At 40.9% G+C, this 23,830-nt stretch overlaps 2 protein-coding genes across 5 annotated transcripts in view; both read right to left on the reverse strand.

Annotated features, from left to right (window-relative positions):
- Positions 1 to 12,658, reverse strand: part of LOC139416842 (rho GTPase-activating protein 4-like) — a 37,563-nt gene extending 24,905 nt beyond the window's left edge. For 2 of the 4 annotated variants that reach the window (XR_011635135.1, XM_071165946.1), the window contains exon 1: positions 12,472 to 12,653. The gene's annotated coding sequence lies outside the window, so the exon portion shown is untranslated. Of the gene's footprint in view, positions 1 to 7,546; positions 7,612 to 12,471 lie in introns of those variants that run through there. The other 2 variants (XM_071165944.1, XM_071165945.1) reach the window with 2 other exon arrangements.
- Positions 12,659 to 18,602: 5,944 nt separating this feature from the next.
- On the reverse strand, positions 18,603 to 23,733 carry LOC139417379 (N-alpha-acetyltransferase 10-like). Its single transcript, XM_071166648.1, has 8 exons — positions 23,532 to 23,733; positions 21,589 to 21,687; positions 21,328 to 21,386; positions 21,198 to 21,243; positions 20,890 to 21,005; positions 20,547 to 20,591; positions 20,140 to 20,224; positions 18,603 to 19,989 (listed from the first exon to the last, which is right to left on the reverse strand). Exons 1-8 carry the CDS (start codon positions 23,550 to 23,552, stop codon positions 19,804 to 19,806), a joined length of 657 nt encoding a protein of 218 aa, XP_071022749.1. The 5' UTR covers positions 23,553 to 23,733; the 3' UTR covers positions 18,603 to 19,803.
- Positions 23,734 to 23,830: the final 97 nt, after the last annotated feature.

Raw genomic sequence — 23,830 nt, forward strand, 5'->3', positions numbered from 1 at the left:
AAGACAAATCTCCGTCCCAGTCTCAGGTCTTTTGCAGACTCCATCAGGTTTTCTTCCAGAATGGTCCTGTATTTGGCTCCATCCATCTTCCCATCAATTTTAACCACCTTCCCTGTCCCTGCTGAAGAAAAGCAGGCCCAAACCATGATGCTGCCACCACCATGTTTGACAGTGGGGATGGTGTGTTCAGGGTGATGAGCTGTGTTGCTTTTACGCCAAACATAATGTTTTGCATTGTTGCCAAAAAGTTCAATTTTGGTTTCATCTGACCAGAGCACCTTTTTCCACATGTTTGGTGTGTCTCCCAGGTGGCTTGTGGCAAACTTTAAACGACACTTTTTATGGATATCTTTAAGAAATGGCTTTCTTCTTGCCACTCTTCCATAAAGGCCAGATTTGTGCAATATACGACTGATTGTTGCCCTATGGACAGAGTCTCCCACCTCAGCTGTAGATCTCTGCGGTTCATCCAGAGTGATCATGGGCCTCTTGGCTGCATCTCTGATCAGTCTTCTCCTTGTATGAGCTGAAAGTTTAGAGGGACGGCCAGGTCTTGGTAGATTTGCAGTGGTCTGATACTCCTTCCATTTCAATATTATCGCTTGCACAGTGCTCCTTGGGATGTTTAAAGCTTGGGAAATCTTTTTGTATCCAAATCCGGCTTTAAACTTCTTCACAACAGTATCTCGGACCTGCCTGGTGTGTTCCTTGTTCTTCATGATGCTCTCTGCGCTTTTAACAGACCTCTGAGACTATCACAGTGCAGGTGCATTCATACGGAGACTTGATTACACACAGGTGGATTGTATTTATCATCATTAGTCATTTAGGTCAACATTGGATCATTCAGAGATCCTCACTGAACTTCTGGAGAGAGTTTGCTGCACTGAAAGTAAAGGGGCTGAATAATTTTGCACGCCCAATTTTTCAGTTTTTGATTTGTTAAGAAAGTTTGAAATATCCAATAAATGTCGTTCCACTTCATGATTGTGTCCCACTTGTTGTTGATTCTTCACAAAAAAATACAGTTTTATATCTTTATGTTTGAAGCCTGAAATGTGGCAAAAGGTCGCAAAGTTCAAGGGGGCCGAATACTTTCGCAAGGCACTGTATAACACATCAATAAAATCAAGTTAGCTTCAAGTAAATAATGAAACATGTTCAATTTGGTTTAAATAATGCAAAAACAAAGTGTTGGAGAAGAACGTAAAAGTGCAATATGTGCTATGTAAGAAAGCTAACGTATCAGTTCAGAACATGAGAACATATGAAAGCTGGTGGTTCCTTTTAACATGAGTCTTCAATATTCCCAGGTAAGAAGTTTTAGGTTGTAGTTATTATAGGACTATTTCCCTCTATACCATTTGTATTTCATTAACCTTTGACTATTGGATGTTCTTATAAGCACTTTAGTATTGCCAGTGTAACAGTATAGCTTCCGTCCCTCTCCTCCCTGGGCTCGAACCAGCAACACAACAACAGCCACAACATCAAATCAGCGTTACCCATGCTGAGCAAGGGAAACAACCACCCCAAGGCTCAGAGCGAGTGAAGTTTGAAACTCTATTAGCGGGCGCTAACTAGCCAGCCATTTCACTTCGGTCACACCAGCCTCATATCTGGAGTTGATAGGTTTGAAGTCATAAACAGCGCAATGCTTGACGCACAACAAAGAGCTGCTGGCAAAACGCACGAAAGTGCTGTTTGAATGAATGTTTACTCGCCTGCTTCTGCCAACCACCGCTCAGTCAGATACTTAGATACTTGTATGCTCAGTCAGATTATATGCAAAACAGGACACGCTAGTAATATCATCGACCATGTGTAGTTAACTAGTGATTATGATTGATTGTTTTTTATAAGATAAGTTTAATTTACCTTGGCTTACTGCGTTTGCGTAACAGGCAGTCTCCTTGTGGAGTGCAACGAGAGAGAGGCAGGTCGTTATTGCGTTGGACTCATTAACTGTAAGGTTGCAAGATTGGATCCTCCGGGCTGACAAGGTGAAAATCAGTCTTTCTGCCCCTGAACGAGGCAGTTAACCCACCGTTCCTAGGCCGTCATTGAAAATAAGAATGTGTTCTTAACTGACTTGCCTAGTTAAATAAAGATTAAATAAAAGGTGTAAAAAATAATAATAAAATCGGCAAATCGGCGCAAAAATAAAATCGGCCATTCCGATTAATCAGTCGACCTCTAGTGTAAAGCCATAACACTCACATTTTTCCAGCAGCAGACAATGATCGATAATGTCAAAAGGTGCACTGAAGTCTAACAAGCTCCCACAATAATTTTATCATCAACTTCTCTCAGCCAATCTTCAGTCATTTGTGTAAGAGCTGTGCTTGTTGAGTGTCCTTCCCTATATGCGTGAGTTGACTTCAACTCACTCAAAAATTCTAAAGATATAAATTCAAATTGAGTTAGCAAAAACAATGCGCTTACTCAACTTAGAAATTCAAAAATCAAATCAAATCAAATTTTATTTGTCACATACACATGGTTAGCAGATGTTAATGCGAGTGTAGCGAAATGCTTGTGCTTCTAGTTCCGACAATGCAGTAATAAGTAATCTAACTAACAATTCCAAAACTACTGTCTTGTACACAGTGTAAGGGGATAAAGAATATGTACATAAGGATATATGAATAAGTGATGGTACAGAGCAGCATAGGCAAGATACAGTAGATGGTATCGAGTACAGTATGTACAAATGAGATGAGTATGTAAACAAAGTGGCATAGTTTAAAATGGCTAGTGATACATGTATTACATAAGGATACAGTCGATGATATAGAGTACAGTATATACGTATGCATATGAGATGAATAATCACAACCATGAAGTCAAATCAATTGAACCAACATAACAGTTGCGTTGACAAAAATATCAAGTTAATTTGATACGTTGTAGTTATCTTGTCTTAACTTATGAAATTAAATCAGCTAAGAACGACTTGTTTACTCAAGTCAAATCAACTGAAGCAACATAACAGTAGAGTTAACTGAAAATATCAAGATGACTTCAACTTATTTTTGGGGGGGGTGGAGCTCATTAGAATAATACTCAGTATTTGCAACAGTTAATTTTTACATTGACATTTTGGTCAGACACTTTTATCCAGAGCGACTTTAGCTAGTGCATTTAAAGAAGGACGGTAAACAACTACATGTAAAAAGTAACAAGTAAAAAGCTTATGTAACCATGACTGAGAATGTCATTGTAGCTAAAGTGGTCCGTTAATGGGTTGAAATTACGGAGTGCGCTGCCGGTTTTGAAACTGGCGAAAAAGCTCACACAAGAGCAAGAGACTGATGGGAGCATAATGTTCCCTACTTAAATCTCTATTATATAATTTCAAAAAATGTGTCAGTTCTGAAATGTGTAATTTTCAAAGTACCGGTAGTTGTTTCAACTGTATAACGTTGTTCAATTCAAACAACAAATAGTTTTGTTTTTCTGACTAGCAAATATGTGTCCTCTCCACTCAAAAACTTGTCAAAACAAATTGAGTAGCTTTGTTAGCATAACTAAAACAATCAGTTTAAGCACATTGATTTCAATTTTAACAAAGCAAATCTGAGGAAAAGGCTAGCTAAATTCTATCAGCATATGGACTGTAGCACTCGCGCTGGAAAAACACTCGAACATTGTAACTCAAATTTCCGGGATGCATGTAAGGCCCTCTCCCGCCCTCCTTTCGGCAAATCTGACCACGACTCCATTTTGCTCCTCCCTTCTTATAAACTCAAATAAGTAGTACCAGTGCTGAGGAATATTCAACGCTGGTATGACCAATCGGAATCCATGCTTCAAGATTGTTTTGATCACGCGAATTGAGATGTGTCCCGGGTAGCTTCAGAGAATAATATTGATGTGTACACCGAGACGGTTACTGAGTTCATCAAGAAGTGTATAGGAGATGCTGTACCCACTGTGACTATTGAAACCTACCCTAACCAGAAACCGTGGATAGATGGCAGCATTCGCATTAAACTGAAAGCGCGGACCACCACATTTAACCATGGCAAGGTGACTGGGAATATGGCAGAATATAAACATTCTCTCTGTAAGACAATCAAACAGGTGAAACATCAGTATAGAGACAAAGTGGAGTTGCAAAACAGCTCAGACACAAGACGTAAACTCAGCAAAAAAAGAAACGTTCGTAAAAACGATAATTCGTAAAAATTCAAATAACTTCACAGATCTTCATTGTAAAAGGGTTTAAATACTGTTTCCCATTTTTGTTCAATGAACCATAAACAAAAAAAGATGCCCAGGGTCCCCGCTCATCTGCGTGAACGTGCCTTAGGCAAGTTGCAAGGAGGCATGAGGACTGCAGATGTGGCCAGGGAAATAAATTGCAATGTCCGTACTGTGAGACGCCTAAGACAGCGCTACAGGGAGACAGGACGGACAGCTGATCGTCTCTGCAGTGGCAGACCGTGTAACAACACCTGCACAGGATCGGTACATCCGAACATCACACCTGCGGGACAGGTACAGGATGGCAACAACAACTGCCCGAGTTACACCAGGAACACACAATTCCTGCTCAGTGCTCAGACTGTTCGCAATAGGCTGAGAGAGGCTGGACTGTGGGCTTGTAGGCCTGTTGTAAGGCAGGTCCTCACCAGACATCACCGGCAACAACGTCGACTATGGGCACAAACCCACCGTCGCTGGACCAGCAAAAAGTGCTCTTTACTGACGAGTCGCAGTTTTGTCTCACATGGGGTGATGGTCGGATTTGCGTTTATCGTCGAAGGAATGAGCATTACACCGAGGCCTGTACTCTGGAGCGGGATTGATTTGGAGGTGGAGGGTCCGTCATGGTCTGGGGAAGAGTGTCACAGCATCCTTGGACGGAGCTCGTTGTCATTGCAGGCAATCTCAATGCTGTGCGTTACAGGAGAGACATCCTCCTCCCTCATGCGGTACCCTTCCTGCAGGCTCATCCTGACATGACCCTCCAGCATGACAATGCCACTAGCCGTACTGCTCGTTCTGTGCATGATTTCCTGCAAGACAGGAATGTCAGTGTTCTGCCATGGCCAGCGAAGAGCCCGGATCTCAATCCCATTGAGCACGTCTGGGACTTGTTGGATCGGAGGGTGAGGGATAGGTCGTTATTGGCAAATCTGGTGCAGTCCATGAGGAGGAGATGCACTGCAGTACTTAACGCAGCTGGTGGCCACACCAGATACTGAATGTTACTTTTGATTTTGACCCCCCTTTGTTCAGGGTCCCTGTCTGTGGAATTTGTTCAGTTTATGTCTCATTTGTCAATCTTGTTATGTTCATACAAATATTTACACATGTTAAGTTTGCTGAAAATAAACGCAGTTGACGGTGAGAGGACGTTTCTTTTTTTGCTGAGTGTATGTGGCAGGGTCTACAGACAATTACGAACTACAAAAGGAAAACCAGCCATGACGCCTTGCTCCCAGACAAGCTAAACATGTTCTTTGCCCACTTTGATGATAACACAGTGCCACCGACACTCGCTAGGCTGCTGGCTCAGACGGCATCCCTAGCTGCGTCCTTAGAGCATGCACAGACCAGCTGGCTGATGTGTTTATGGACATATTCAATTTCTCCCTATCCCAGTCTGCTGTCCCCACATGCTTCAAGATGGCCACCATTGTCCCTGTTCCCAAGAATGCAAAGGTAACTGAACTAAATGACTATCGCCCCGTTGCACTCACTTATGTCATCATGAAGTACTTTTGAGAGACTAGTCAAGGATCATATCACCTCCATCCTACCCGTCACCCAAGACCTACTCCAATTTGCTTACCGCTCCAATAGATCCACAGATGATGCAATCACACCCACATTGCATACTGCCCTATCCCATCTGGACAAGACGAATACCTATGCAAGAATGCTGTTCATTGACTATAGCTCAGCATTCAACACCATAGTACCCTCCAAGCTCATCATTAAGCTTGAGGACCTGGGTCTAAATCCTGCCCTGTACAACTGGGTCCTGGACTTCCTGACGGCCGCCCCCATGTGGTGAATATAGGAATCAACACCTCCACTTCGTTGATCCTCAAAACTGGGGCTCCAAAAGGGTGCGTGCTCAGTCCCCTCCTGTACTCCCTGTTCACCCATGACTGCGTGGCCATGCACGCCTCCAACTCAATCATTAAGTTTGCAGACAACACAACAGTAGTAAGCTTGATTACCAACAACAATGAGTCAGCCTCCAGGGGGAGGTGAGTGCTCTGGGAGTGTGGTGCCAGGAAAATAACCTCTCACCCAATATCAACAAAACAAAGGAGATGATCGTGGACTTCAGGAAACAGCAGAGGGTGCACCCCCCTGATCCACATCGATGGGACACCAGTGGAGGAGGTGGAAAGTTTTAAGTTCCTCGGTATACACATCACAGACAAACTGAAATGGTCCACCCAGACAGACAGAGCAGTGAAGAAGGTGCAAAAGCGCCTCTTCAACCTCAAGAGGCTGAAGAAAATTTGCTCGTCACCAAAAACCCTCAAACTTTTACAGGTGCACAATTGAGAGCATCCTGTCGGGCTGTATCACCGCTTGGTACGGCAACTGCACCGCCCACAACCGCAGGGCTCTCCAGAGGGTGGTGAGGTCTGCACAACACATCATCGGGGGCAAACTACCTGCCTTCCAGGACACCTATGGCACCCGATGTCACAGGAAAGGCCAAAAAGATCATCAGGACAACCACCCAAGGAACTGTCTGTTCACCCCACTATCATCCAGAAGGTGAGGTCTGTACAGTTGCATCAAAGCTGGTACCGAGAGACTGAAAAACAGCTTCTATCTCAAGGCCATCAGACTGTTAAAACAGCCATCACTAGCACAGTCTGTCTATGTTGCCTACATAGAGAGACTTGAAATAATTGGCCACTTTAATAAATGGAACACTAGTGACTTTAATAATGTCACTTTAATAATGTTTACACATTTTGCATTACTCATCTCATATGTATCTACCGTATCTCAGTCTATGCTGCTCTGAAATTGCTCATCCATATATTTATATATTCTTAATTCCATTCCTTTACTTAGATATGTGTGTATTAGGTATTTGTGAAATCAGAACTAGAAGCACAAGCATTTCGCTACACCCGCAATAACATCTGCTAAACACGTGTATGTGACAAATACAATTTGATTTAATTTGAGTTCCATTTACTTTACTAGGTTGAAGTAATTTGAGATTAAATTAACCACACGAAATCCAGATTGGATTTGACATACAAATGTTAAGGAATCTTGGTAATACACTTTTGTAAATTGAATCAAACAATATTTTTGTTTTGTTTTACAGTATAACGTTATAGTCTCCAACAGGTTGATCGCGAGCTCGCAGCCCACCTATGAGTAGCTCGCCAAACGATTCTGAAAGTACAATTTTCACTTGTTCCGTCGCAAACTGTCATACACAAATCTCACAACTATGAGATACCGTAAACTCCCAGCTACTATCTAATCAACACAACAACATTGACATTATCCCACAATATCTGCCAATTAATTTCCAGCAATATTATACCCGTCTGTCTTTGTGATGCGCGCGTTTGTTTATCACCGTGTGTAGCCAGTTGTGATAATCAACTTGTGGTTTGACAGAAGTACTTTCCGCAAAACCTTCTCAATTAAATGTTAACTGTAAAGTAGTCTTACCTGGCAGAAGTATATCACGAGTAAGTATATAATTTGTATCTATTATTTGCATACTTTGCCATGAAATGAGCAGTAGCAGTACAGAACCATCGCTAAACCGTCACATTAGATGGTAGATTCCTCACTCACTAGATGCACAATTAAAGGGCCAGATGCACAAAAAGTGGAATACACAAAGAAAATCACAATTTTTCCAGACCTGAACAAATATGTATTTTGATGTGATTTAAGCATTGACATCGACTCAGAACATGCAATTTCCTTGTTTTTCTATTAACAATTTTAATTTTAAGAGTGAAAAATAAGTGAGAACATAATTTGGGAAAATGTCAAACAGAATTTGGGGGGAAAATCACAGATGTTATAGGGCCCCTCTTAGTTTATGAACCATTATTTTACCAGGGAGATTCACAGAACACATAGTGCACTATTTTCTCTTGTACACTAAGGACCCGGGAAAGAGTTGCAGGGTAGAGGAGAAGAGAATAATGTGCTATTTGATAACTAGAAGAAAAATAGTAGCTTGCGACATGTTACTATTTTTTTAAAGTAGCTCTCATGCTAGAAAAGGTTGGAGACCCCTGGTGTAAGTGAATCATTACTCACCGTACCCATGCTTATTGGAGTATAGTCTAAGTGTGTGAAGTTAATGACCCTACATTGAGGCCCAAGTTCAATTGATTTCTAACACTTGAAAACCAATCTGTCATGTACTGTATGCTACACTTGCTGGTCCCTCCAATGACTTTGTCAACAACGCTCTATGACACTCATTACTTCCCTCGCTCTGTGACACTCTCCCTGTATTCACTACTACACTCCTATCCATAGTATCAGATACTGTCTGTGATCCACACCTGCTGTCTCTAACTCTGAATGATCGGCTATGAAAAGCCAACTGACATTTACCCCTGAGGTGCTGACCTGTTGCACCCTCTTCAACCACTGTGATTATTATTATCTGACTCTGCTGGTCTTCTATGAATGTTTGAACATCTTGGCCATGTTCTGTTATAATCTCCACCCGGCACAGCCAGAAGAGGACTGGCCACCCCTCAGAGCCTGGTTCCTCTCTAGGTTTTTTCCTAGGTTCTGGCCTTTCTAGAGAGTTTTTCCTAGCCACCGTGCTTCTACATCTGCATTGCTTGCTGTTTGGGGTTTTAGGCTGGGTTTCTGTACAGCACTTTGTGACATCGGCTGATGTGAAAATGCCTTATAAATACATTTTATTGATAGAGAGAAAACAGTATTGTCTTTTACACATTTCCTAGTTGAACCCAGCCTGCCTCTGAGAAAGCCAGCTGGTATGTAACGCACCACTCTGCTCATGCTGCTGCACACCTGTAGCATACAGAAAGAGCAGCAGCAACATTTCAGCTGCCTTATAAATAGTACTATACCACCACCACAAGGCACACAACACTGCCACAGAGCGAATGTTTGTATAACACGCTCACTAATAGAGTAACTTTGCGTGACAATATGTAACTTATGTATGTGTTGGGAGAGAATCAACAGTACTGACAGCTCACACAATCCTTCAATTGTAGTTTACATATTTTGTAGATTATATTGATTAATAGAAACTAAACTCAATTTAAATCAGAAGTTTGAATGTATTGGTTATGACTGAGCAAGCCAGTCAGTACTTATTTTGTTTCAATAGCCTAGGCCTGGTTTAGTTGAGCACAATATGGTGATGGGACATCATGTCTCTTTCTTCCTCTCTCTAGGTTGGATCTGGAGTGGTTAGCATGCCAAATAAAGGAGAGAAAATATGTCTTTATGGATTTGCTGCATTGCTGTTGTCTGTTTAAGCAATAAGGCACGAGGGGGTGTGGTATGTGGCCAATATACCATGGCTAAGGGCTGTTCTTACACACGACGCAATGCAGAGTGCCTGGATACAGCCCTTGGCTGTGGTATATTGGCCATATACCATAACCCCTGAGGTGCCTTATTGTTATTATAAACTGGTTACCAACGTAAATAGAGCACTAAAAATAAATGTTTTGTCATACCTGTGGTATACAGTCTGATATACCACGGCTGTCAGCCAATCAGCATTCAGGGCTCGAACTACCCAGTTTATAATGTTCCTTAGATACTGACTGCTAAAGGCCTGAGGGGTTGATAACCCCCTTGACCATTTAAATGCAGTTTAACTCCTTTATGCTTGTGCAGTTAGAATCGCTGTCTTTCCTCCTTCTCTGTTGGCATTTAACAATACAATATGACAAAGCTTTATTCATACCCTTATTTATTAACTGAGAGCTCAAGCAGTCACTATAGGATTAGTGCCTGAGATGTTGGTTCTGAACTGCATTCAAATTGCCTTTCATGAAATTAATAGTTCATATTATTGGTGTCTCTCTCTTTCTATGCTGTCACTAATCCTCCCACAGAGACCTCTCGTGATCTTTAAAAAGAGGAAGACAGGTGTGGTGCTTCCTGTGTCGGGGGCGAGGGCACACACTAGTGGTGCGCAGGTCAGCTGTTTGTTCAACCGTACCCACCTGCAATTGCTAGTAACCCATCAGCAACCACCTGACTATACACTGGGTATACCAAACCTTAGTAACCCCTTCCTACAGCAGCCTCAACAGCACTCTATAAGGGTAGCACCATGATGTAGCTGGAGGACAGAAAGCTTCTGTCCTCCTCTGGGTACATTGACTTCAATACACGTAGGAGGCTCATGGTTCTCACCTCTTTCCATAGACTTACAGTAGTTATGACAACTTCAGGAGGACGTCCTCCAACCTATCAGAGCTCTTGCAGCATGAACTGATATGTTGTCCACCCAATCAAAGGATCAGATAATGAATCTACTCCTGAAAGCATAAGCTACTGCTAGCTAGCACCGCAGTACATAACATGTGGTGAGTAGTAGACTCAAAGAGATAGAAAGACAATAGTTGAACAGTTTTGAACAAATATATGTATTAAAAAATAAAAAAGCAAGAGATGCAGCTAGCTAGCTAGTTTAGCCTACTCAAACACCAGCTCAATTGTTATTTTACCTTTATTTAACTAGGCAAGTCAGTTATGAACAAATTCTTATGACAGCCTAGGAACAGTGAGTTAACTGCCTTGTCAAGGGGCTGAACGACAGATGTTTTACCTTGTCAGCTCAAGGATTCAATCTTGCAACCTTTCAGTTACTAGTCCAACGCTCTAACCACTAGGCTCCCTGCCGCCCCGCCTCAAACAGAGGGATGCTATGTTAGCTAGCTGCAATTGCTAGTAACCCATCCGCAACCCCCCTTCTATACACCTTGTAACGTTAGCTGGCTAGCCAGTTCAAATAATGACCATATCATAGATGACACTCTCTTAACTTTAGATAATTTTTTATTCATCATTACAGGAAAATAAACTCACAACAATATCATTATTTACAAGTTAATGGTGAGCTAATGACAGAAAATAGCTTACGGTTGTGAGTGTGACGAAATAAAGCAGTGCATTATACCAGAGAATTTTAGAACCTTCATTGCGAGCTCGTCGGGTAACCATGACAACGGACTCAGCGACAGGGTCAAAGTTGAACTTTTTTCATCTGTTATAGACAATGAAACAGACAGTTGCAGCGAAGGTCTACAGACATTCCACCCGAATATACATTAAAGTTTTGTTTTGACCAGCTACACTTGTCGCATTCTAATTGTCTACAGACATGTCGATAGACAAAGTATAAACCCGTATAAGGTATTGTTTTATCTTTATTCAACCCTCCCGCCCTTCATCCACACAACATTTAATGACCCTAACCCCGCCTGCCCCGCGGTTCGGCGGGTTATGATGAGTCAACTCGCGCATCACAAACACACACACACTCATGATTCACGCACACACACACACGCCCAAACACTTAAGCACGCACACACATACACACGCACTGAAGAGCAAAGCAGGAATCACTAACCATGAGTCACGAACTCACTTTCCTTCCTTCGCTCCCCCCTCTTTCTCCATCGCTCTCTCACTCTTCACTGCCAATTAACTTCCTCTTTTCTTTTCAAAAACCAAATTTCACCCATCAAAACTCAATTTCACACAGCTGTTTTAAACTGTTCCCAATTTCAGTTCCTTTCATTTATTTTTCAAAAGATAAACGTTCCCTGTGATTTCGTCTATCCATCTATAGATAGGTATAGGTAAATCTGTATATCTGCCTATAGTTTACGTTTAGATCCATTGCATTTCCCTTTGAAATGTGTAACAAATCTCATGTAACTTTCTAATATGCCTTGTAGAACGTAGCTGTTGCACAGCATCTTCTTTTTACACTATTCGTCATCCTTTCCATCTCCCCTTCTCCATTCCTTCACTGCGTGATCATCATTGAATCATGCAACAGGAATTGGAGATTCTTGCCATCATTATCAGGATACAGGGCACTCACTACCAGTATATCTCAACTGATATCCGCTGGTCAGTTTGAACTGTTATAAGGTACTGTACATGTCTTTCCTATACAGCTGTACTAATGTGGTGTATTTCGGTTTATCGTCCAGCCACAACCACATACTTCACAGTGGGGTGAGTCTGAGATACACATCAAGATATACTGTAGTTATTGCTGTCAAACAGCAGATAAACTACATTCAGAGCAAGTAGAGAAAGCAGAACCCCTGTCTAACATCCAGGTAATTACAGTACTCCTAAACGTGTATAGCAACACACAACAGACATTGTCTAATTCAAACAAGACATGACATGCCACACAACATTCTTAAATATTGTGAAATGAATGTCCTAGTTATTCTGTTATGAAAATTAGATTCATACCTGACTGAGATTGTTTTTAACCGTCTTCTTTCCACACTGAGTAACGTTTATCTCCCAAAGATGACTTCTCCCTTCCTCCTTTTCACATTAAACACATAAACCTGGGTGAATGTCACGACCCTCTTCTCTCCCTCTCTATTCTGTCGCTCCCTGACACACTTTCTAAAACACCCAGTGCCGGGTTGTGCAAGAGTGGTGGAGAGTCATTCTTCTAATTCAAGACACACCCCCTCCTCCTCCCTCTCTCCCCTATGTAGTAACACTTAAGCTGAGTAAGGGCTGTCTGCATCTATAATAAACTTATTGAGTAAAGAATATATATTATGGGAGCATTGCACTTGTGTAACACACCCAAAAGTCATGACATTAATCAGAACAAGTCATTACATTAATCAGAACAAGTCATGACATGAATCAGAACAAGTCATTCTGTAGAAGCTATGAGAATAGAAAGGTTCAGTACTTTTGTGAAGTATCACAGCACAGTTGAAAAATAAATGGCAAATAGAAATCCAAAATGGATGATGTTAAGAGATAGATGGGAGGGGTTGAATGGAGCTGAAGGGTGGGACTAATAACAAGATAACCAATGTAAAACATACAATGTACAATGTACAATGTATATAGATTCAGAAATGTTGTGAAATTGCACAGTTACAAATAGAAATCAAACTGGATGGACATCAGAAATAGAGGAAGGACTAAAAACAAACTAAAAACAAACAGACTAAAAACAAACAAAAAAATAACTATTGTAAAATAGATTGTGTCTGTAAAATGTGTATAAGATGTATAAACTGAAGGTAGAAGCGTAAGTGTTATTGTTTATTAGTTTACTCCAATTGGGGGAAGGGTGGTAGGGTTTGTGGGGAATAATAAAGGTATATTATTTTTAAAAGTATGTATATCTATGTAGGTATGTGTATGTAACTGTATGTACAGTTGAAGTCGGAAGTATACACTTACACATACACTTAGGTTGGAGTCATTAAAACTCGTTTTCAACCTCTCCACAAATATCTTGTTAACAAACTATAGTTTTGGCAAGTCGGTTAGGACATCTACTTTGTGCTTCACACAAGTAATTTTTCCAATAATTGTTTACAAACAGATTATTTCACTTATAATTAATTCACTGCATCACAATTTCAGTGGGTCAGAAGTTGACACACTATGTTGACTGCCTTTGAACAGCTTGGAAGATTCCAGAAAATGATGTCATGTCTTTAGAAGCTTCTGATAGGCTAATTGACATCATTTGAGTCAATTGGAGGTGTACCTGTGGATGTATTTCAAGGCCTACCTTCAAACTCAGTGCCTCTTTGCTTGACATCATGGGGAAATCAAAAGAAATCAGCCAAGACCTCAGAAAAACATTTAAGAATTATTTATTTCAGCTTTAAATTATTTCATCACATTCCCAGTGGGTCAGAAGTTTACATACACTCAATTAGTATTTGGTAGCATTGCCTTTAAGTTGTTTAACATGGGTCAAATGTTTCAGGTAGCCTTCCACAAGCTTCCCACAATAAATTGGGTCAATTATGGCCCATTCCTCCTGACAGAGCTGGTGTAACTGAGTCAGGTTTGTAGGCCTCCTTTCTCACACACGCTTTTTAAGTTCTGCCCACACATTTTCTATAGGATTGAGGTTAGGGCTTTGTGATGGCCACTCCAATACCTTGACTTTCTTGTCCTTAAGCCATTTTGCCACAACTTTGGAAGTATGCTTGGGGTCATTGTCCATTTGTGACCAAACTTCCTGACTGATGTCTTGAGATGTTCTTTCAATATATCCACATAATTGCCCCTCCTCATGATGCCACCTATTTTGTGAAGTGCAACAGTTCCTAATGGAGCAAAGCACCCCCACAACATGATGCTGCCACCCCGTGCTTCACGTTTGGGATCGTGTTCTTCGGCTTGCAAGCCTCCCCCTTTTTCCTCCAAACATAACGATGATCATTATTGCCAAACAGTTATATTTTTGTTTCGTCAGACCAGAGGACATTTCTCCAAAAAGTACGATCTTTGTCCCCATGTGCAGTTGCAAACCGTAGTCTGGCTTTTATATGGCTGTTTTGGAGTAGTGACTTCTTCCTTGCTGAGCGGCCTTTCAGGTTATGTCGATATGGGACTGGTTTTACTGTTGGTATAGATACTTTGTACCTGTTTCCTCCAGCATGTTCACAAGGTCCTTTGCTGTTGTTCTGGGATAGATTTACACTTTTCGCACCAAAGTACGTTCATCTGTAGGAGACAGAACGCGTCTCCTTCCTGAGCGGTATGACGGCTGAATGATCCCATGTTGTTTATACTTGCCTACTATTGTTTGTACAGATGAACGTGGTACCCTCAGGCGTTTGGAAATTGCTCCCAGGATTGAACAAGGCTTGTGGAGGTCTACAATTTTTTTCCTGAGGTCTTGGCTGATTTCTTTTGATTTTCCCATGATGTCAAGCAAAGAGGCACTGAGTTTGAAGGTAGGCCTTGAGGTACACCTCCAATTGACACAAATTATGTCAATTAGCCCATCAGAAGCTTCTAACGCCATTACATAATTTTCTGGAATTTTCCAAGCTGTTTAAAGGCACAGTCAACTTAGTGTATGTAAACTTCTGACCCACTGAAATTGTGATACAGTGAATTATAATTAAAATAATCTGTCTGTAAACAATTTTTGGAAAAATGACTTGTGTCATGCACAAAGCAGATGTCCTAAGCGATTTGCCAAAACTATAGTTTGTTAACAAGAAATTTGTGCAGTAGTTGAAAAACTAGTTTTAATTAATAATTCCAACCTAAGTGTATGTAAACTTCCGAATTCAACTGTATGTATATATGTGTATATGTATGAATGTTTATGTATGCATATGTACATGTATGTATATGGATATATATATTTACCCCCAAATATATGGGAGATTGGTAATGATGCAGACAATTACATTGATGGAAGCAACAATCTTTCCGCAATATTAAGCTGATCCACCCCCCCCCCCCCCCAAAAAAAATTACAAAAATAAAAATAGTTACAAAAATCAGAACAAGTCATGACAAAATAGATAATATAACATAATATAATCCTGTTACTATGCATGACTAGAGAGCAGTAGTTTGTTTGCTGTTGAAGCGAATGTTGTTAACCAGAAACATTGGTGTAGAATACTGTGAGTGAAGTGAGTGTTATCATGCCCTTGCAAGGTGTAAAGAAGCCAGAGAAGTTGTGAAAACAGCACTGCTTCTGGCTAACAGAGATTTCCACTTTCTAAAAATGTATTTCCATTCCTCTTTGCAATACCAGCAAACTCTCAAAAACTCGTCTCACTTCTAACTTCCTCCGTTTCCTTCCTCTCCATCTGAAGGACCTTAAATAACTGACCCTAAACCTAAAGTTAAGTGGCTTAACTGATCTGTATCATGAGACAGTGACTGAGTGATTTACTCAACTGTAAATAAAATGCAAACTAATTGCAAACTAATTTCATGAATGTTACTTGATAAAGGCTTGTCTTGTATTCTGTAAGGTCCTTAGCTTTTGACTTTTTAACTGATGGTTTAGATAAATGTCGTAGTTTGTTTCTTCAACATTCTGGAGAAGTGCTTCCTTTTGTGTTTAATTCTGACACCGTAAACTCTGCAAAATGAAACCACATTTTACTTAGTGTGCTAACAATCAGTAAATGCATTTTATTTGAGAGGGGAGGTCTCATTCTTATACTTCGATCATTTAAGAGAAAATAAAATGTTTCGTTTTAAATCTGGACGTCCTGCTAAAGACAGCATTATATGTACTTCAACACCTCTTAAAACTTCATCGGGGTAGGGGGCAGTATTTTCACGTCCGGATGAAAAGCGTGCCCAAAGTAAACTGCCTGCTACTCAGGCCCAGAAGCTAGGATATGCATATTATTAGTAGGATAGCATTTGGATAGAAAACACTCTGAAGTTTCTAAAACCGTTTGAATGATGTCTGTGAGGAGTATAACAGAACTTATTTGGCAGGCGAAACCCTGAGGACAAACCATCCAGGATTGTTTTTTTTGAGGTCTCTCTCTCATTTTCAATGGAAATCTATAATTCTAAGGCACTTGCTTGCAGTTCCTATCGCTTCCACTAGATAAACAGTCTTTAGAAATTGGTTGATGTTTTTCCTTTGAGAAATGAAGACGTAGCCCTGTTCGGAACGAGGGTCGAGTGAAGTGTGCTGTTTGTTAGAGGCGCATGACCTGACTTTGTTTTCCTCTGGTATTGAACACAGTTTATCCCGTCTTAAATTTGATTGATTATTTACGTTAAAAAATACCTAAAGTTGTGTTAGAAAAGTTGTTTGAAATTTTTGGACAAAGATTACAGGTAATTTATGAAATATTTTGTAGTCATGTTGCGCGAGTTGGAACGAGTGTTTTTTCTGGATCAAACGCGCCAAATAAATGGACATTTTGGATATATAACGACGGAATTAATTGAACCAAAGGACCATTTGGGATGTCTATAGCTCTAAATGTTGGAGTGCCAACAGAAAAAGCTTGTCAAAGGTATGAATTATATCTTTATTTCTGAGTTTCGTGTCGCACCTGAAGGGTTGAAATATGATTGTCTGTGTTTGTTTCATGGGGTGTTATCCTCAGATAATAGCATGGTTTGCTTTCGCTGTAAAGCCTTTTTGAAATCTGACACGTTGGCTGGATTAACAACAAGTGTAGCTTTAATTTGGTGTATTGCATGTGTGATTTCATGAAAGTTTAACTTCTTGATCCTACTTGAGACGCAGACGTGTGTGAATCTAGCCAACAAGTCAGATTTTTAAAATGCTTTTCGGCGAAAGCATGAGAAGCTATTATCTGATAGCATGCAACACCCCAAAATGCCTGAAGGCGACGTAAACAAAATAATTAGCATAGCCGGCGCTACACAAAAACGCAGAAATAAAATATAAAACATTCATTACCTTTGATGATATTCTTTGTTGGCACTCCTATATGTCCCATAAACATCACAAATTGGTCTTTTTCCCGATTAAATCCGTCCATGAATGCCCAAAATATCCATTTGTATAGCCTGTCTGCTTCACGAAAAAAGCTCTCTTCCAACACGCAACGTCATTTTTAAAAATGATATAAGTTGCCTATATTCTTTGACAAAACACTTCAACCTACTTTTGTAACCCAACTTTAGGTATTTGTAAACGTTAATAAGCGATCAAATTGATCACTGGGCGATCTGTATTCAATAGCAGCTACTCAAGAAAACAATGTCCATTTTTCAATCTTCCAAAATCGATTGAGGTAGGCTGGATGGAATGACGGATCTATTGGTAATGTCTCAAAGGATTTTTGTCAATGAAAATGACGTTTTTGGCGACATCGTGTGGAATATGTAGGAATTGCATCCGTGTCCATATTAAATTTGGTTTCCTTTAAACAATCCATGAAAGGGGCGCATGGATACTTTTTTCAGCTTTCAGTGACAAGTTTTTCTTGCGCTTTTCGATGAAACACACGCTCTGTTATAGTCACAGCCGTGATTTAACCAGTTTTAGAAACTTCAGAGTGTTTTCTATCCACACATACTAATCATATGCATATACTATATTCCTGGCATGAGTAGCAGGACGCTGAAATGTTGCGCGATTTTTAACAGAATGTTCGAAAAAGGAGGGGGTAGGATGAAGAGGTTAATATTTATAGTAATTTCATTTGAATTTGGCACTCTGCCATTTCACCAGATGTTGGTCAGGTGTGACGGTAGCGTCCCATCTAGCCTAGAGAGCTTAAAATGTGTGTGAGAAAGATAGCACCACAAGGCAGGCTAAATACACGTGTGTGAAGGTGATAGATGCTCTGGGTTTGTTCCTATCATATCTCTGTCTGTTTGGTCAGTTCTATTGAAGAAAGGAACAGACCTGCATGCTTAGTTTGTTCTGTGCAACACATGCTTCTCAGTCAAGTAAAATATGGACTTTGTCAGCTCTATTCATTACATTTCTACCGGCAGCAATCAAAATGTAAGACTCGTTTATGAGTGCTGGTTGCAAAAACGCTATTATCTATTGGTCACTAAGAATTTCTCAAAATATTTTGTTACATTTTACTGGGCATCTAGTACGCAAAGAAATACACTACAAAATGTATTACTTGAAACTTTTATTTTGAAGAATACTTAACAGACCTGATTTAGACACATCCAAAAACACTGGTTATGATTTCATGGGTGGGGTGGCCGACCATGAAGTACTAGTGACAACATCAAATATATATATATATTTTTTAAACTTATGGAACCAGTCGTGAATTTTAGCTCAAAATCCATTTTCATTCCAGTTCCAAAAACATTCCTTTCAACCAATTCTCAATTTGCTTTGTTTGTCACTAATGACAACAGAGAAAGTTATGGGAAAAAAACTATTACTGTACGGTGTATGCTCTAAAGGTAAAATATATTACTGTACAGTGTAAAGTAAAATATTACGGTGCGGTGTACACCGTAAAGATAATATATTACTGTAGAGTGTACACTGTAAAGGTCAAATATATTACTGTATGGTGTACACTGTAAAGGTATAATATATTACTCTATGTACACTGAAGGTAAAAAATGTTCCTGTACGGTGTGAAGGTAAAATATGTTCCTGTACGGTGTAAAGGTCAAATATGTTCCTGTACGGTGTAAAGGTCAAATATGTTCCTGTACGGTGTAAAGGTCAAATATGTTCCTGTACGGTGTAAAGGTAAAATATGTTCCTGTACGGTGTAAAGGTCAAATATGTTCCTGTACGGTGTAAAGGTCAAATATGTTCCTGTACGGTGTGAAGATAAAATATGTTCCTGTACGGTGTAAAGGTAAAATATGTTCCTGTACGGTGTAAAGGTAAAATATGTTCCTGTACGGTGTAAAGGTAAAATATGTTCCTGTACGGTGTAAAGGTCAAATATGTTCCTGTACGGTGTAAAGGTCAAATATGTTCCTGTACGGTGTAAAGGTCAAATATGTTCCTGTACGGTGTAAAGGTCAAATATGTTCCTGTACGGTGTAAAGGTCAAATATGTTCCTGTACGGTGTAAAGGTCAAATATGTTCCTGTACGGTGTAAAGGTCAAATATGTTCCTGTACGGTGTGAAGGTAAAATATGTTCCTGTACGGTGTAAAGGTCAAATATGTTCCTGTACGGTGTGAAGGTAAAATATACAAAGTAACTGAGGTGAATAGTTGAAGATGAACACCGGGTGAAGACTGAAGTCAAATCAGTTTTTTCCTATTTGGAAAGAGATAAAAAGTGTAATAAGTAACTTTCATGGTGAAATTTAAAAATGGCTACTAAAGAGGTCAGAGTCATTGTGAATCGGAGGATGAATCTTTGACGTCTGTGCTCTCTGTTGCTTCGCTAACTTCACTGAGTTCTTTGCTCTCTCCGCCACTGTCCCTCTCTCCCTCTTTCTCCTGGTCACCGGGTGTGGTCGTGGCAGTAAGGGTCTCCTGACCCAGTGCCTTCACTCCTGGCTTCCTCAACTGTGGGACCTATAGACAGAAAAGACTGCAGTGTGTGGGGGTGTCTCTCTTAAGGGTTTGGTGAAAGGTTGACCTTACCCTTACGGCAGAGAGGATCCAATGTATTCAAAACACTATCAAGCCATGCTGCTGGAAAGAAGGATAGGAGTTAAAACTCACCTCATCAGCCATGTGAGCTAGGTCTCTCTTCATGGCATAGGCATCCTCCCCATCTGCATAGTACTTGGGCTCTATTTCACTAATCCTTTGGAGATGAATGAAAATGATTAGAATGTGAGTGGGGAATAGGATCAACACATGATACATGGACATTGATTGCGATTGTAGCACTGCAAACAATCCCTGGTTAAATAAGGGAAAAATAAATAAAATAAACAACCTCTGGATACATTTGAATTCTGCAGCAGAGACCATCATTTGGATGTATCAGTAGGGAATATGACTCCACAGTTCCCGAGACAACCTCACTTTGACTACGAGGCTGACAAGCAACGTCTACCTTTACATAAGCACTTGCTTTAGGAGGGTTCGTTTAAACAAGTTAGGAGGAGCTTCATGTTACTTACTGGAATTTCAGTGTGTTGGAGTACAGGTGCAAGGCTGCTCGGTTACTGCAGTAGGAGAACATGAAATGGATGCAATTCAAGTGCTTTGTGAACCAAAAAACTACAGATACAGATCAACAGGATAAAACCACACAAGTCACATTAAGAATGGTCTGAAAAACAATGTCTCACTGTATTCAAATTATTTTGTCTATACTTCTCTTGACAACAGGAGAGTGATGCGTATTTAGCATTCCATTACAACAACTAATCTGGAAATTCTTATCGAAGAGCAATATACAAATGACTACAAATGGAACCATCTTATTGAAGTCCAACACAGACATCCAGCACACTGCACTACCTTTTCCGGACATGAAGTGAGACATATTTGGCGTTGAAGTTTTCAATCATAGCTCGGCTGGCTTGATCCATCAGCTTCTGAGCCAGACCCAGACGTCTGTGTGAGCGCTTGACAGCCTGAGAGACGGACAGACACAATCCAAACATTTGTTAACAATCCTTCCTGTCACTCAACAACCACTAAACAACCTGACAAGTGCTGCAGATGAGAGGTCCCCTCGTCCTTCTCCAAGCTCCTCCATAGCCTACTGCCTATCCCATGTTGAAGCTACAAAGCACTACAATGAACAGTACAGAACCAAGACTCACCAGGGATGTGATGTGACCATGGGGGACATCATCTGGATCCTCCTCCCTGCATGCCACACAAAGAGTGAGAGCTTGATAGACACTGATAAACAATGGCATGAGATAAGCTCTGTAGTTCAGGTATACTCACATCTTGGCCAAAACATATCCCACTATTTTGCCATTCTCATCCTCAGCGATGTAGGAGAGCTGAAAGACGAACAAAAAGGTGATGTTAGATGCACAGACATCTAGTAACAACTAGCTAGACCTAAATCAAATGTTTCTCATTCCTCTTGATGAGTTAGATGACATTTTTGACTGATTGAATGCAAGAACAATGACTTGACTCAAGAGATATGAATGAGGTGGCGATGGAGATGTGTGATGATGAAGAGGAAGCCATATTAACCTGTGGCCAGGACAGTCCATGGTAGAAGTAGTATTTCATCTGGTAGTTCTCTGGGAGACACAGCAGGTTGCAGTGCTGCATGTTCATAAGGTCCTCCGGCTGAGAAAACAGAACAAGACATGTCAATGGTTTGGACACTGATTGAAACAATGGCACTACTACACGTGAGAAAAGGTACAACTAGAAGAGATGTCATGTCTGGACACGGATTCAATCCAAAAGTCACTAAATTTACTAGCTAGCTAACGAGCGGGGAATAGGATCAACACATTATACATGGACATTGATTGCGATTGTAGCACTGCAAACAATCCCTGGTTAAATAAGGTAAAAATAAATAAAATAAACAACCTCTGGATACATTTGAATTCTGCAGCAGAGACCATCATTTGGATGTATCAGTAGGGAATATGACTCCACAGTTCCCGTTCTGTTTTCTCAACCCCGCCCTGTGCAACTGGGTACTGGACTTCCTAACGGGCCGCCCCTGTGAGGTGAGGGTAGGTAACAACATCTCCACCACGCTGATCCTCAACACTGGGGCCCCACAAGGGTGCGTTCTGAGCCCTCTCCTGTACTCCCTGTTCACCCACGACTGCGTGGCCATGCACGCCTCCAAATCAATCATCAAGTTTGCGGACAACACTACAGTGGTAGGCTTGATTACCAACAACGACGAGACGGCCTGCAGGGAGGAGGTGAGGGCCCTCGGAGTGTGGTGTCAGGAAAATAACCTCACACTCAACATCAACAAAACAAAGGAGATGATTGTTCAGGAAACAGCAGAGGGAGCACCCCCCTATCCACATCGACGGGACAGTAGTGGAGAGGATAGTAAGTTAAGTTCCTCGGCGTACACATCACGGACAACCTGAATTGGCCCATCCACACAGACAGCGTCGTGAAGAAGGCGCAGCAGCGCCTCTTCAACCTCAGGAGGCTGAAGAAATTTGGCTTGTCACCAAAAGCACTCACAAACTTCTACAGATGCACAATTGAGAGCATCCTGACGGGCTGTATCACCGCCTGGTATGGCAACTGCTTCGCCCACAACCGTAAGTCTCTCCAAAGGGTAGGGAGGTCTGCACAACGCATCACCGGGGGCAAACCACCTGCCCTCCAGGACACCTCCACCACCCAATGTCACAGGAAGGACATAAAGATCATCAAGGACAACAACCACCAGAGCCACTGCCTGTTCACCCTGCTATCATCCAGAAGGCGAGGTCAGTACAGGTGCATCAAAGCAGGGACCGAGAGACTGAAAAACAGCTTCTATCTCAAGGCCATCAGACTGTTAAACAGCCACCACTAACATTGAGTGGCTGCTGCCAACACACTGACTCAACTCCAGCCACTTTAATAATGGAAATTGATGTAAAAATATATCACTAGCCATTTAAACAATGCTACTTAATATAATGTTTACATACCCTACATTACTCGTCTCATATGTATATACTGTACTCGATACCATCTTGCCTATGCCGTTCTGTACCATCACTCATTCATATATCTTTATGTACATATTATTTTTCCCTTTACACTTGTGTGTATAAGGTAGTAGTTTTGGAATTGTTAGTTTAGATTACTCGTTGGTTATTGCTGCATTGTCGGAACTAGAAGTACAAGCATTTCGCTACACTCGCATTAACATCTGCTAAGCATGTGTATGTGACAAATACATTTGATTTGATTTGAACGGAACTACACTTGAAGTTGAACTAGCTACTCTTGTTCACTGTGTATCCTGCTAGCTACCATAGTATCAATCCATTTACGTATTAGCTAAATAAGCTAGCAGCAGTTTGACTTGACAAGCAAACGTGGAGCTATCACAGAGCCTTGCATTGTTATTATTAGGGATGGGTGGCTAGGTAGCTGGGTAACGTTTGTTAGCATGCTAACACAGTGTTGCATGGTCGACTCGGCGGTTCACTTACCCTCGCGTTGCGAATATTCATGTTTTCTTCGACCGTCACAATTTCAGATGATGAAATTTATAAATTATGGAACCAAAGTGTTTTATGAACTCCTAACGTTGTCTATATATTATGTTTCAGATATGTTAGCTAGCTAAATTGAAGGGGAAGCATGCGATAAACCGGAAGGGGTTCAGAGGTGAGTCCCGCATCTAGTTGCATGGGATTGGACTGGCTACGGCAGAAATAATGAAATAGAACCTCCAACACCCAATGTGGACAGGAAAGCATTTTGACGGACATATCAGAGAAGGCACACT

This window comes from Oncorhynchus clarkii, chromosome 9 (genome assembly GCF_045791955.1).
Source record: "Oncorhynchus clarkii lewisi isolate Uvic-CL-2024 chromosome 9, UVic_Ocla_1.0, whole genome shotgun sequence".
Taxonomy (NCBI): domain Eukaryota; kingdom Metazoa; phylum Chordata; class Actinopteri; order Salmoniformes; family Salmonidae; genus Oncorhynchus; species Oncorhynchus clarkii.

Excerpts from the sequence above, each read along its gene's own strand:
- LOC139417379 (XM_071166648.1), bottom strand. The coding sequence starts at position 23,552 with ATGAATATTCGCAACGCGAGG. Across the intron at positions 21,688-23,531 it reads TGAATATTCGCAACGCGAGG|CCGGAGGACCTTATGAACAT; the intron begins GTAAGTGAACCG and ends CTGTTTTCTCAG. Across the intron at positions 21,006-21,197 it reads ATGGTCACATCACATCCCTG|GCTGTCAAGCGCTCACACAG; the intron begins GTGAGTCTTGGT and ends TCCGTCTCTCAG.